This window comes from Borostomias antarcticus (assembly GCF_949987555.1).
Source record: "Borostomias antarcticus genome assembly, chromosome: 11".
NCBI classification, from domain to species: Eukaryota; Metazoa; Chordata; class Actinopteri; order Stomiiformes; family Stomiidae; genus Borostomias; species Borostomias antarcticus.
Genome location: NC_140244.1, coordinates 5,149,446 through 5,164,939, shown reverse-complemented (window position 1 = coordinate 5,164,939; position 15,494 = coordinate 5,149,446). Strand labels below are relative to the sequence as shown.

General features: G+C 47.7%; 1 protein-coding gene across 1 annotated transcript; it reads left to right on the top strand.

Moving 5' to 3' along the window:
• Nucleotides 1-273: 273 nt before the first annotated feature.
• eif4enif1 (eukaryotic translation initiation factor 4E nuclear import factor 1) lies at nucleotides 274-15,477 on the top strand. Its single transcript, XM_084445537.1, has 19 exons — nucleotides 274-573; nucleotides 1,506-1,658; nucleotides 1,754-1,827; nucleotides 1,958-2,085; nucleotides 2,237-2,514; nucleotides 3,076-3,274; nucleotides 3,755-3,918; nucleotides 4,700-4,838; nucleotides 5,319-5,495; nucleotides 8,168-8,448; nucleotides 9,248-9,331; nucleotides 9,904-10,114; nucleotides 10,665-10,750; nucleotides 10,839-10,972; nucleotides 11,646-11,727; nucleotides 11,897-12,017; nucleotides 12,387-12,719; nucleotides 13,068-13,241; nucleotides 13,745-15,477. Exons 2-19 carry the CDS (start codon nucleotides 1,542-1,544, stop codon nucleotides 13,933-13,935), a joined length of 2,973 nt encoding a protein of 990 aa, XP_084301663.1. The 5' UTR covers nucleotides 274-573; nucleotides 1,506-1,541; the 3' UTR covers nucleotides 13,936-15,477.
• Nucleotides 15,478-15,494: the final 17 nt, after the last annotated feature.

Genomic DNA, 15,494 nt, shown 5'->3' with positions numbered 1-15,494 from the left:
TGAATGACTACAAGTAGCTGCCCCATCAGTGCCGGGCACACGGGCACATGTATGTCAGATTCACTCTGCAACTCTATAGATGAAAAATAAGTTATGTACAACCATTCAAGCATGTAGATGGCGTTATTCAAATTAAACACAATAATCTAAAATATACGGATCCAAAATAGATGTATAGACTTTATCATATTTTTTCAAAGGCGCTAGTGGGCACTTTGGCACTATATAAATCCTTCCAAGGACCCTCGCTCTGAAGCGGTGATCAGAGGAAAATCGCTGCTACGACCGAGGAAACAGAGAAAGAAGAGACGTTATTCGAGATTAATTCTAAGTCCCATTGGGACACCAGTAAATTAATTGCATACTTGTTTGTGGTAACTTAACAACGACGCCCGGCGCTGTACAAATCATCCTTTACCGGCTAGAAATCTCGCAGTTGCTGGGAGGCATTATCCTCTGCTTGCTAGCTAGCATAGCTAACAAGCCAAAGAGGAGCTAGCTAGGTTAGCTAGCCAGCTAACATAGCTAGCTAGCATCTCAATCGACTACAAACGTTGGCAAGCCAACCGCATTGTAAGTAAATGTTTACCGTTTGGTTTGCAAACGTTTCACTTGGCTTTTGTTCTGAAACGTAAGGTACGTTAAAATCTAGCTGGCTAGTGCTAGTCCTCTCGTTAGCTTTATCGACATTATGCTTGGTTGTGGTGGTAGCTAGCTTGCTAACAGGTTTGGTTTATCCTATTGTATTGTAGCTGACTTGTTGGCTAGCTAGCGGGCTAGCTAGCTAGCTTTTATATTTAAGCTAGGCTATTATTTATTTAAACTTGGGCATATTATTTTTATCCCCAAGTTTGTCCTTCAGTCAATCATGTCGTCACGCTCTAATTAAACGCAGGTTGTGCTCATTAACCAATTCAACTAACCAAGTTGGTTCACTAAATCGCTGCCAGGCTGACACCATCCAGCCCGGTCACGCCAACGCGTATGCATGTCCTCCGGATTTGTCCGTTTTCTGTATAACTGTTTAGTCATCGAAGAATTGGGGAAAGTTAGAAATTACAAACGTATAGCTTATTATATTATTGCTGGACGGCATTTTCTATCTCGGAAGATGTCTTTGAGTCAGCCGGCACATTCCCCCTCAATCAGATATGCCAAGTGTCGTCAGATTTTCATGTTCGTCAATCAACACAAGAGCAGCCTTGACTATATTGTGTTCCTCTGCTCCGTTTGCCCCCACAGCTAGCTAGATACGACTTGAGAGAATTCTGCAAAATCCAATCACTTCTCTAATAAGTCACTTCTCTATCAACATAATTTGCATAAATCAACATCAGTTTTATGGTCTTTTACTCTAGTGTTGTTCTTTAGATTGTTTCTAGTATTAGATTGTTTCCAATGTTATTTGATCTGTTTCTAAATGTCCACTTGTCTATTATAATTTTCTTTAATGCTATCAAAGTATTTTAAATGCAGCTAACACTGTAGACGTGCGTTTTCTATAGGTTTACTACTAGAGCAGGAGCACAGAAGCTAGAGTCATGGAGAAGGATGCTTGTGTTGAGGAGAAAGAGAACGGGGACATCGTTATGGATCCCACCAAGGACTCTGTGAAGGAGCCTGCAGCAGCAGCACCATCTGCTTACAGATACACTAAGGTACTAAAAACGCATCACTTGTGTGAAATGACTAGCACAGCCGTGTACATGGCTCGACAGTGAAATTGAGCAGAGCACACTTCCCTCTTTCACAGGAGGAGCTTCTGGAAATAAAAGAATACCCCGTCTCCAATGAGAGGCCTGAGTGCCTCGCTGAAAGATATGACAGGTGAGACAAGGAGGCCCTTCGATACTGGTTCAACTTTCTCCAAAACAACTCGAGTCTGGTTTATCAGCGCTGCTTGGAAAGTGTGTGTTCGAGTCTGCTGCGCGGGTCTAACTGGTATTTGGTGTTCTAGTGATGGCGTGTGGGACCCGGAGAAGTGGCACGCCTCGCTCTACCCCACCTCCGAGTGCAGCTCCCCCGTGGAAGGTTATAAGAAGGAGTACGCGGACGACCGAGTGCCCCTGAAACGTAGAATTGCAGGTAAACAAAAGTCTTTTGTTAAGCCGCCAGCCACTTCGCCACGACGCCCTACGTGTCTTGTCGTGACCACCGGACTCGTGTTGCGCGTCGGCCGGTCGGAGAGGCCTTGAATAACCCCCGGGGCCGGGTGGGTGGGGGCCGGTTTTTCCAGATCCCCGCGAGCGGCTAAAGGAGGACGACCTGGATGTGGTGCTCAGTCCCCAGCGGCGCAGCTTCGGGGGAGGCTGCCAGGGCAGCTCGGCGCCCGCCCCCCAGATCCGGCGCCCCGTCAGCCCGCTGGAGAACAAGGAGAACGAGACGCTCCGGCTGGGAGGGGCCCGCCGCATCGGCAGCGGACGCATCATGGCGGCGTCGCGGGGCTTCGAGAGGGAAGGCCGCGTGGAGAAGGAGAGGGAACGGGAGAGGGACTACAAGGACAAGAGGTTCAGGGTGAGTTTGCCGCTTTCTTCTCCAGCTGGACATGGATAGTTACAGTTGCTTTTGCCGTTTGCCTCGATGGCTGAACCATCTTTATAGTTAATGGCCCATGTGTTTCATCATCTCATCCTTGTCTAACAATGATCGTATTTGCCACTTTAATACACTGGCCTGTCTTGTCCTGGCACTTGTTGTTATAGTAGTGGTAAATGGACTGCTCTCTTATAGCGCTTTCATCTAAAGCGCTTTACAATGAAGGCCTCTCATTCACCCATCCACACACGCATACACACACCAATGGGGGCAGCTGCCATGCAAGGTGCTATTCTGCTCATTGAGAGCAATTTGTTGTTCAGTGTCTCGCTCAAGGACACTTCGACACGTCGTCCGGAGGAGCCGGGATTCGAACCAGCAACCCCGCTCTACCTCCTTAGCTACAGCCGCCCCGACAACAGCAGTCCCAAGCAAATTCCTCTTATGTGAAAAGCTGCTTGGCAATAAACCCGTTTGGGATTCTGATCATGTGTCGACTCTTGACGTCACCAGTGGTTTTGTCCCTCCTGTCCCCTGCAGAGAGACTTTGGTGACAAGCGCGTCTTCAGCGAGAGGAGAAGGAATGACTCATACGCTGAGGAGGAGCCAGAGTGGTTCTCCGCAGGCCCCACCAGCCAGTCAGAGACCATCGAGCTCATCGGATTCGACGACAGGATCCTGGAGGAGGACAGGCGCAGGTCCAAGCGTTCCAGGAAGCCAGCGGATTCCGTGAGAGAAGGCATGTGGAAAGTTTTGTCAAAATAAATGAAATTCAGTCATGTTCACTAGATAAAGAGCCGTATAGAATTGATTTTTCATTAGAATGCTGTGATTTAAAATGTTCAAAAAATTTAACCATCAAGTCATTTGGAAAGCTGCCTATCCGCATGGTCCATTAGCTGTCCATGGTTGGATTAAAGTGTGCGCGTGTACGTATATAGTGGCCTACTATGTAGGCAACGTTTCTAACTATTTATCGACTGTATCTTGTCTATCTACGATTAAACATTTTCCAGGAGCTTGCTCGACCGTCTTGTCGAGAGGTCAGGGAAGAATTTTTACAGTTCTCCTATATTGGCTCAAATGGGTGCTGTTGGTTTTTTTCTTCCCTCTGGAAAATTAGGGGTGCGTCAGTTTGTACATCCTCCTCCCCTTTTCTCTGTAAAGCACATTGTGTTGCCTTTGTCTGAAATGCGTTTTTGTGTGCGTGTGTGCGCAGTAGTGGAGTGTAACGGCGGGCTGCCCGAGGAGCCAGACGTGGTCCGGGAGTCGTCGGCGGATCAGGAGGTCCCCCAGCCGGAGGTTCTGCCGGAGCAGACGTCCGGAGACTTCGACTTCAACGAGTTCTTCAACCTGGAGAAGACCATGCCCGGGCTGGCGTCGGTGAGTCCCTGGGGAGCACTGCTGGTTTGGGCCACTGCCTGGTTGTCAGTTATCAGAGGACGACAGACCAATAACCATAAGTCACATTTACAGGTGTCCATCTACTGACTTATTTCAGAAGGGGGTTAAATACATAGTAGTACATGGAAGACTGTGTACTTGTAAGTGATGTATATCATTCACACAAATATTATTAGGATGGTTTGTTACTGTTACTGACCAAGCTCTCCCCCCAAAAAATCTGAACGGACATATATGGTAATTAGTCTACAGGCTTCAATATTGAGTGAATGGAATATGCTCTACCTGCACTGGGGTCCTTTTCCAACCACCCTTGGGTGTGTCTGGGTTTCTCACTAGGACTGTCTGCTGTGTTGGGAGTGGTGGCACTGGCACTCTTAGGAAACTTGGACACAGCTTTTTTTTATTTGTGCCTTGGGGTTATTTGTGCCTTGGCGTTTGTTTTACAGCATGTAGTTCAATAATATGAATTTATGCCCATCAAGTTTTTACCACACTTGGAACCTAATAGAGTCAAATACAGAAGTGGCAAAATAGAAATATAAAAAAAAAACGCAGTTAACGCCTACAAACGGCAAACTTAACAGTGCATCCCTTAAAAACACACACACACCAAAAAAACACTTCTAGCACACTGTGCTTTGCAGGTGGAAAGAGCTCTGAACGTAAGTCCCCGTCTTTGTCCTCCGACACTCACTCTTCAGTCTGCCCTTGGGGACCGGCTGCTCTTGTCTCACCTGTGTGTGTGTGTGTGTTGCAGATGATCGAGGACGTCCTGGGGGAGGGACCGGTGTCGGCCAGCCGGTTCAGCCGCTGGTTCTCCAGCAACCTGAGCCCGTCCGGCAGCCGGTCCAGCAGCCTGCGCTCCACCCCCCACGAGGAGCTGGAGAGGCTGGCGGGTGAGCTGGGGGGCGCTAGGGCCTGGGGGCGCTGGGACCGGACGCTCCACGGGGTTCCCATGGGTCATGGGGTTTTTAAAGTCTGTTCCAGACATGGAAAGTCAGGGGATTTGATCGTTTTTTGGGGTCAAGTTATGGAATATCAGAGAATTTGGCTTGTAGCGTGTTTAAATTTTAATTGCCGTTTATCAAAATGTAACGTTCTTCCATGCAGCATATTTCTTTATCTGCATTTCCTGTATTGCGTGAGTGGTTGTTATCTTGATTTTTCAGCGCCCGTTATTCCCTTCCTGTTCAACAGATTTTCCAGTTCCATTATATCCATGACTTTATAGGTCATGAACATTCAACTTTTTAGTCATTGAAAGTTGGGGGAAAGTGAGGGAATTTGACTTGGAGTGGGAACCCTGGGTCCAGTGCCGAAGCAACATTTTGACCGGTCAGGAGATTGGTAGATGTTAAAGAGTTTGTGTTCCTCAGGGCTGGACCCGCGCTGTGTCTCGCCGGGCCAAGGTCCGGTGTCGTACTTCACACCCATCCAGTCAGCGGAGCGCAAGGACAAGGTGGACATCCTGGAGCTGCTGCACAAAGCCAAGATCGACCTGAAGCCCCTCCTGTCCAGCCTGTCGGTCAACAAGGCCCGGTTACGGGAGAGCAGTGAGTTCAGCAGACTGGTGCTCCTGGCGGAGTCAGAAATTGTTCTTGAAAACTACTAGAAAATAAGACTTTCTAGTAGGGAGGTGCGCAGCGACTATTTGCACTGACGATTAGGTGGTGGTTTTGCAACCGACTATACGACTAGTCTAAAAGAGATTTCCCAACCACTCAACCGACTAATCGGATTAGTCTAAAACGGATTTCTCAACCGACTTCGACTAGTCTAAAACAGATTTCCCAACCACTAACCGACTATACGACTAGTCTAAAACAGATTTCCCAACCACTCGGCAGCAGTCAGTTTGCACTCTTTGCGCAGGGCTACTCATTTCGTTCTTCCCAAAACAGTAGTTCAGCCTGTCTTTACAGCTTATTACTTGGCAAAGATCTAGATGTGATTTATTTTGTTTAATGGAAGAAGTGTAGAATAGCCTTATAGCCTGTAGTGTGTGTGAGGAAAGTGTACTTGTCTGGCTTCAAAGACGATCGAAGTGGCTCACAACTTTCCCAGCTGTTAAGGAGACATGTTTTTCTTCGCAACCAACTCCGTGTTTTCGTCAATAGCATAGCGAGTTGGCTGACACCCGCTCCCCTCAGCGAGAGAACCTGAAGTTTGACCACGGCATAAATGAGGGGTCAGAAGGATATAAGCTTTGTGTGTTAATTTCATGTAATAAGAAAACAGGCAAACGAATCAACTACGTATGAAGAATACAGGTCGGTGTTTAGTTTGAATGATCAGAGCATGTGAGCTTAGAATATTTTCGCTCATATCTCTCTCCTCCCTCCCCCTCAAAAAAGAAAGAAAGCTGTATTGAGATCTTAGTCGTTCTCCAATTTCCGAAGGGTGCATTACAGGCATCTTGATATGGTCGACTCCCTTCACAACAAGACACACTATGCAAGACACATTACATCTTTCTCATACACAACGAGGACATTAACTATGCGTTTAATTCGGATAGTAGGCTTGGGCCATAGAAAATAGTCTACTACGCCTGACTACGAATGAATTTCGTTCATATTCTGACAGTGACATCCACCTCTTGTCTCCTCCCAAGCAATTCTTAACATTTCATTGGCTATCATTATCGGTCTATCATTATCGGTCTATCATTATAATTCATCGCACGTTTAAAATAAAATTTAAATGAAATCAAATGTATGCTTCTGTGATAATAGCCCTACGTATAGACTGATAAACGACTGCGCACGTCCCCGTTTTCTAGTCTTATAGTCTAGTAATCGAAGAAAAGACTTAGATTTTGATCAACACTTAATTGACCTTTTGTTTGAGTTGAGACTCCATGCAGTTGTGTTGTATGGGGTAACTGTACCTGAATCCAAACTGCATACAGACCTGTGTGTTAACAGTACCTGTAACCAGACGGCGTACATACAGACCTGTGTGTTGAAGGACCATACCGGTCTAAATATGATTTGATCTCCTTAAACTATTTTTAAATTGTTCCTTTGTTTTGCTGACAAACTCGCCCCGGTTAGTTTCAAATAATTTTCAGTAGTTATTATTTTCGTTTTAACCCTCTTTGGGAGCCTATGCCAATTAGAATATAGCGCCGGAGTTCAACGGATTCAAACGAAAATAATGTAAAATAAAAGTTGAAAATTATTTGAAATTAACTGGGGCGAGTTTGTCAGTGCAACGAGGGAACAATTAAAAATAAAAAGTTTTAAAAGCCATCACGTTCCACTTTTGAAGTGAAGTGTAAGCAAAACGCAAATCTTTTAACGTGAGCTTTGCTTCGGAAAATTTAATTGCAGTAATGTGATATATGTTGGGTTGTAGTTTAAGGAGATCACATATTTAGACCGGCATGGTCCTTAAAGGAGTAGTAAAGGGAAAAATCATGTTTAGCCCTGTTTTAAGGTTACTTATGATCATATACAATGGTTCAGATCAAAACGTTGACAAAACTAGCGCTTTTGAGAAAGTTGATAATTGCTCTACCACCGTTTAGGTCATACAATGGATGTGGATGGGCACCGTGAAAAATCATTCAAACATGTTAAACTCTCGATTTCAAAGACAAGAAGCTCACCGAGGGGGTAATTGGTGTCCATTGGTGTTCTGACATCAAATTCGCCGCAAAGTATGAATCCTGTAGGGTTTTATTGATCATTTTATGAAATCCATTGACTTGTATTAACGCGACCGTTGTAGATGTGTAGATCAATCCGCAGAGGGGATTCAGGAAGCGGAACTACTTAACGGTAGCTATTGTTTGTTGTTAGGCTACCTACTGTAGTTTGCAGAAGTTTACACACATGTGCTGCGACTAAATAGTTCTATGCTAAATATTTTAAAAAGCCATTCCAGATGAACTAGAATCTTACTTTATGGCGAATTATGTCAGAACACCAACTAACACCTCGGTGAGTTTTTGTCTTTGAAATTGAGAGTTTAACATGTTTTTTGAATGATTTTTCACAGTGCCCACCCACAACCATTGTATGACCAAAACGGTGGTAGAGCAATTATCAGACTGTGTCAAAAGTACTAGTTTTGTCAACGGAACCATTGTATATGATCATAAGTAACCTTAAAACGGGGCTAAACATGATTTTTCCCTTTACTACTCCTTTAAACTGTACCTGTGCCCCGAGCTCCAGACAGACCTGTGGATGTTAACGGTGGCCGTGTCCTGTCCCAGCTCATTCAGGCGTGGTGCTGTCTCTGGAGGAGGTGGAGGGAGGGCTGAAGGGGCTCAAGGTGGGTTGCGAGCCGCAGGTCCGGAAGGCGCCGCCCGCTCGCCACCGGGGGGACGGCACGCCGTTCATGGCGGAACACCTGGAGGAGGCGCTAACGGGCGGCTCTAGCACCGGGGGGCCGCGCGGCCGCCCGCGCGACCCAGACATGTCCGCCTTCAACAAGCTGGTCAGCAGCATGAAGGCAAGTGGAACTCTGCCCACCCACCCCACCAACGCCAACAACGTAAGTGTGCCTCCAGACGTATAAACCGCTTTACCCAGCATGCCGCTTCAGGTATCGTGGATGTGCTGCTAACGGGCTGCTTTGACTGACCGCTAACATGCTGGGCCTAGGCTAAACCGTGTGCTGCATGGCAAGCCACACTTCTAACTGACTTAACAGTCACATTTAAACACTCGTAGTCGTCAGGTCTGAAAAAGTGATGGGCATAAATTTGTGTGGATGAGTTGCAACTTATGGGATTTTTTTTTGTGGTGTTTGAGTTCCAAATGGTATTTAAAAAAAAAAAAAAAAAAAAAAAAACCTTGACAGAAATGTTCTGGTTGCAAGTCAGTGTCTTGAATTTGTCTGCAAAACTGTCAGGGTTTCGCTCTCCATGCTACATTGATCTACATGAGCTTTGTGTTACATTAGAGTTGGATTCTAGCGCTGGTGTGGTCTCATTTAGACCCGGGTCTGAAGACGGCTCTTGCACTCAGAACCATTTCTTCTCTCGCCCCCGTTCTGTTGTTCTCCGTCTCAGTGGGCGGTCTCAGAGCTGCGGGTGTGCTTGGCTGGTCTAGGCTGTCCATTGGCTCTCCTCATTAGTAATCATCCTAATAACCAAGTCTTGGTATGGTTGAAAAAGTGACATTTTTCAACCTTCTCATACACGTAAGGCCTAATCGATCTGAATTGGCCCGGTGCGTTTTGAGAACCGCAGCCACACGCATTCAGCTACTGAGACGCCCAGTGGACGGGTGTCGAGATGCGTGTCTAGAACTGGTTTCCACCTGCTCCCAACTCCTCCCGCTCTCCACAGCTGCTGCAGCAGCCCGCCGAGCCGGCCCTGATGCCCCTGCCAGACGCCCACGTGCCTGCCCCGCCACAGAAGAACATCTTCCAGGTTGACTTTCCTTACGTGCTGCAGGGGATCTAGTTCATTGCTGTAATATGTGTGTGTGTGTGTGTGTATATATATATATATAGGGGGGTTTGTTTTTTAAAGGATCCCCATTAGACACATGAATGAGCTTCTAGTCTTCCTGGGGTCCCACAAAGTTAATACAATACAAAGTAATACAATAGAAACATACAATTAAAATACATGAAAGTACAATATAATAATTAAGAAGAAAAAAAAGACAATGGACTAATGGATTAAAAATTAACGTTCAAATCAGATGATGGTAGCACATGATAGTCGTCTAGTATCATGCTCTATTTTTAATGATTCCCTGTGCTGGTTTTAGGGATGTACTGAATGTTCTTGAGTCGTGTTCATTGTGTTGATTGTTGAGCCTAAGATGTCCAAGACGATTTTATGTCACGACAAAGTTTTCTGATTCTGAATTAGGGGTACATGCAAGTTGGACAGATGCTAATGACGGTTGTCGTAGGAGTAGAGCCTCTTTGGGGGCAGAGTGCTGGTGTTTTCGGGGCCCTCTTGTAAGCCGAGGTGTGTCGTGTGTTTTTCAGGAGCTCCTGGGCCCCCAGCGTCCCCCACCACGCAGCGGCTCCCCCGCCCTCCTCAGCAGCCTGCTGGGCAGCCCCGACGCCCCCCAGGCCCACGGCCCCCCGCACGGGCCCCCCCACGGTCTGCTGCAGCACAGGGGCCTCTCGCCCCCCCTCTTCCCCCAGAGAGCGCCGTCACCAGACTACTTCAGCGGACGCATGCAGCCGGCAGCAGGTAAACTCGCTGGGCCGCGGCGTTCTGGGAGACGGGTTCTAGCGGAGCGTTGTAAGGTGCTGGTTTAAGATGAACGACTTGTCGTCGAAACCTGGGATGCACCAACTGACCAGTTCAGACGGCCGGTCTGTCAAAATCACCTCAGTTAATTTGCGCTTACTTTGTGTTTACTACATAATCTGATTTTATTTTCTTTATGCTCGGCAAGAGAATTCCGGCTCAAACAAAAATGTGTATGGGCTATATTAAAAACCATTGACTGATAACCTTAACCTTTTAAAGGAACATTTGTTCGTGTGTGTATGCAGGCATGCATGCATAGATGTATGCATGCGCACACGCACACCTTTATCTCAAAGGGGGACAGCCTGCTCACACCCAGGTGTCTCTTTAGCTTGGTAAACAGTCTTAATTTTACTAGTTGGCTCGGGCAGTCCGGTTTGTGCAAAGTGAAAGACTTTCGCGGTCGATTAGAACATTCTACAGGCAGGCAGACTATGGGGTTGGTGTGTCCGGGCCTAAAGCGTCTTGTTTTTTGTTTTTATTTCAGGTTTTCCTGTGGGTCCCCCGCCCATGCTGGCAGAGCCGTTCCCAGACATGCATCGGGCCATGAGTCCCGGACCAATGCAGCAGCAGGTAGGACCCCACCTTCCATTATATGCTTGTTCTGTTGTCACGTTCCCTTGCGTGTGCGCGTTTTCCTGAAATTGCGTGTGGTGTCCAGATGAGGTTGCTGTCTATGGGGGTGGATCACGCCGACCTGGAGGCGCTGGTGTATCAGCAGGACCTGGCCCTGCATGCCCAGTCCTTCCCCATGGCCTACAGCAAGCAGCTCCAGGACAAGGCCTTCCGCAACAGGTGAGCAGCACCAGCAAGGATCCAATCAAGATATATTTCTAGAGCATGTTTTTAGAACGACAGCAGTTGACCAAAGTGCTATACAAAGGTGGGTCCTAGATGAAAACATCTCTCAATAAAACAAGGAAATTACAGCAAAACAATAGACATTGAACATAAACGAGGCTTGAGCACAGACTGGTTAAAATACCAGGGAGAAAAGGAGGTCTTTAGGGAGGATTTTTAACTCGAGTCTGGGAGGTTCTAATATGGACGGGCAGGTTGTTCCATAGCCTGGGGGCAGCCGCCACAAAGGCCCTGTCGCCTCTAGACTTGCGTCTGGTTTTAGGCGCCGCCAACAGCAGTTGGTCAGCAGACCTTAAGGCTCTAGCTGAGGTGTGGTGATGCAGGAGCTCGGAGAGGTACAGGGGTCCAGGCCGTTTAGGGCTTTAAAAGTTCACACCAATATCCTTTCCTAGTCTTTGCTTCTTCCAAAGTCTGGGCAACCAAGCGTTCCCGTCAATTTAAACATGTTTCTTAACTGTCGGCGGCTGTGTGGTGAACAGGTTGTTATTATTAGCAAGACTCTGCTCGTGGGATGTGTGTGTAACGTATTTATTTAAATTGACAGTTACCCTGATGGATGTTCTCCGAGGCGTTCATGTTTTGTTTTTTTTGGGGGGGTGTTCCACAGACAACAACCACGAATGAACCGGTCTCCTGTCCCGGGCCCTCATCAAGCGGGCAGAAACTCGCCCGGCAACGCGGTCACCGTGGTGGGTGTGCATGCACGCCGTCTCAGACGGGCGGCGGCCTTTGGTTTGCCCAACGTTATATTTTACACATGGTTGATTTGGTCACATGGTTGAACACTTGCTCCATAACTGCCATTTTTGTTTCCAGCTCCTTGTTAACATGGTTTTTGTGTGTGTGTGTGTTGCACAGCTGTCTGCCTCCTTTACTCCCACATCTGTGATCCGGAAGATGTATGAAACGAAAGAGAAAAGTCGAGACGAGTTAGGGAGTCGACCGGAGAGCAAGGAGGACGCTGCGAACTCTCAACAAGGTATTTCCTCTCCAGAACGGACTCTTCGTGATTTTTTTTTTTAAACCCGTATCGGTTTGTCAATAATTTCATTAGCCAGGTAGTTTTTACACATACTAGGAATTTGTTCTGGTCAGTTGGTTTATAACACCGATGGAGACGATGTTAGACAGGGTGCAAGGACTAGACGGGACAATGCAAATGAACAAAAACGGTCAACGCACCGCGGTAGCCACCTGTGGCGCCATCTTGGTCTTGTGGGGAGTCTCGGTCCCCGTCTCCATTTTGAGTGACTCTTTAGGGGATGCTTTTAGGGGTCGTTTACCAAGCGCACGTTCTATATCTTAAATTCGTTCTCAACTGGTTCTTGGGGTGACGTCTCCGTTCCAGACGGAAGCTCCCCCGGTCCCTTCATGGACGGGATGGACGGTCACGGGTCTCAGCCCGGCTGCGCCAAGCTCTGCTCCACCCCGCTCTCCCAGCACCGGCCCCCCAAGGAGCAGGAGGCGCGCCCCCGGCCCGGCTCCGCCGGACACCACACCCCCGCGCTGGCGTCCCCCGGGGCGCCGCCCCCCTTCCCGCGTCCCATCTACCCGCTGCCGCTGCTGTCCCACGTCCCCATGGGGCGCCCCCCACCCCCCCAGCTGCACCCCAGCGTGGTCCAGAGGATGCTGGCCCAGGGCCTCCAGCCCCAGCAGCTGGGCCCGGCACTGCTGCAAGCAGGTTAGTGGGAGCGTCTCTCCGGTCCGGCCGTGGCTCAGGAGGCGGAGCCGGGTCGTCCGATGGCCGCGGGGTCGGCGGTTCGAATCCCGGCTCCTCCTGTCCACGTCAAAAGTGTCTTTGGGCAAAGGCACTGAATCCCAAATTGCCCCCGATCAGGCTAGCACCTTGTGTGGGGTGTGTGAACGAGCTTGGGATAAAAAGCGCTATAAGTGCAGTCCATTTACCATTTACAGTTCAGTAAGCTACAGCATTGTACTGCATCACAGAGGTTTATCTCAACGCCATCTATCGCATTAGATTGAAATTGGAAATGTCTTCCGGTCGTTGAAGTCGTGTGTTCCACGCCAGGTATATTCCCGCCCCACATGGACCTCGCCCAGCTCCAAGGCTTACCCCCAGCCCTGCTGGGACAGCCCCTCTACCCCCTGGGGGCAGCAGGGCACCCTCTCCTACCCCCCAGAGCCACCACACACATGCAGCTAGCAGCTATGCAGCAGCAACTCCAGCAGCAACACAGACCAAGTAAGTGGAAGTACCATTTCACATTATAACGAGTGCAATTTCAACCCTCATCTGTCTTGTCTGCATTTGTCAATGTAGATGTATTGTAAAAAAAAGAATTGCTTTTGAGCCGAGCAATTTAAATGGTTTATCTGATTTGGACTATTGTTTGCAGGGTTAAAAAGTTATCAGCTTGTGTCTGTTTATACATGAACACATAGATCATTTACCACACAAAACACATGTCAATATGAGCCATGTCAATTGAGTCAATCCCAAGCCAATAGACAGAAGTGCAAAGTACAATCATTAGTGCTTATGTTTGTAGCCTAAGAGCTACCTCATGTCCACATGAGGCCTCCTGGTCGCTGTAGTCCTCAGCTCCCTCGGCACCAGGCGGTAAAAAATTGGACACAAACTGGACTGATTCAGACCCTCAAAAACCCCCCCCTCCCCCCCCAAAAAAAAAAAACATGTCCCCTGATGTCACGGCCCCAGCTGACCGAGTTTCTTCTCTTCCACAGCACTGCATCCGACAGTCCCAGGCCCTCCATCTCAGAACCACGGCCCACACCGGACACACCACTCCCAGAGACGCGGGGGCACCCCCCCTCTCGGCCTGGCCAAGTGGTTCGGCTCCGAGGTCCTGGAGCAGCCCCTTCCCTCCATGCCTGCTAAAGTCATAAGTGTGGACGAACTGGAGTTCCGGCCGTGAGCATTTCAAACATGCTGGACATTTCTTTTTCTCCCATCTCCAACACCCCCCCCCCACCCCCATTAGTGAGACATGTGAACTTTAATTTGTAGGACAATGCTCAGACTTTAGAGACCAGTCTGTGTCCATACTTTGTCCTGAATGTTGAAGTCACTGGTAGTGTTTGAAGGGGCCTGAAGTCACTGGTAGTGTTTTGAAGAGGCCTGAACTTAAGGGACAGAGGAGTAATGGAGATGTTGTTTTTTTTTCTTCTGCAGCTTATGTTTTTGAGTACGTTTTCTTTTGTATTCAGTTTCTTGCAGTAAAGATGACGTAAATAATGTATAGAGGCCCCAAATTGTACAGACCTTGGGAAAGAAACTTATTCTCTCTGTACATAATAGATATTTCTTTTTCTTGGTATGGGAATGGTTGTACTGCAGTTAAATAGAGCTGCCAGAGACTGAGTGGAGCCTTGGAGATATGGTAGTGTTTCTTTGTCTGGTTCTGGTCAACTTATACCCCCCCCCCTATCTTCCCCCCTGGATCGGAACTGCACTGAGAAGGGCTGGAGACTGGAGGGTGAAATAAGTTTGGGTGTGGAGTTTCCCCAGAGTGCTTTTTCAGATGCCCCCCCCCCCCAGGGCCTGGTGGTGGCCCTGCTGGGCTGAGATCCACTAGCCGGAGCGCTTCAGGAAGCCCCAGGGGGAGCAGCTAGGGCTGGTTGTGCCTTTTTCTGTGGCTTTTGTTTTGTTTTGTTTTTTAACCTTATCCCCCTCCCATCCGCCTGTCACTGGAAGAGAATCACTGCTCTAAATCATGTTCATGTTATCGTTTCTTTTTTTGGGGGGGGATTGTTTGGGATTCAGTTAATGCACAAATAGAATTAATAAATAAAACGTTCAATAAAACGAATTCACAAAATGGCCTTTCTGTATCATTTCAAGATTGTACTAAGACTTGTACAAATTCTAGTTTGTCACAGACATGCACGTTTCACTGTATTTAGATTAAGCTGTAAAAACACGTTATGTAAAGCAGACTTATGCAAGTGTTGTAGTACTCGAGTCCAGGATTGACTCGATTTGAGTATGCTATTCGCGACTCGACTTGAGCACTGATGACTTGGACTCGAGCATACTAAATTCGGACTCGACATTTAGTGACTCGACTTGCAACAACTGACTATTGCACTACTACATAAATGGCATTTGTATGGTGAAACGCACACAGACATTTAACGCTGCAAATTCGTTCTCCAGAGTTGTCACATTTCATAAAATAATTTCTAATAAATGCCGTCACATTTCATAAAATAATTTACAATTACTTATGTACTTGATGTCAGCTACTCCGTTTTGTAGGTCGCCTATCCATTTCGATTTCAACATGCCCGCTTCTATCGTCTGACCATACGGGGAGCTGCGCTTCCATTGGGGGAGGGGGTTCGCTGGGGAAAACATGAGCATGTGAGACCAGGAAGAGAATTTAACCACATTTCTATTGTGTTTTGAAACATCACGTGTGGTCGAGATATGTACGAAGCGTAGCTGGATAGTATGTTTCAAAAGCCATGAGAA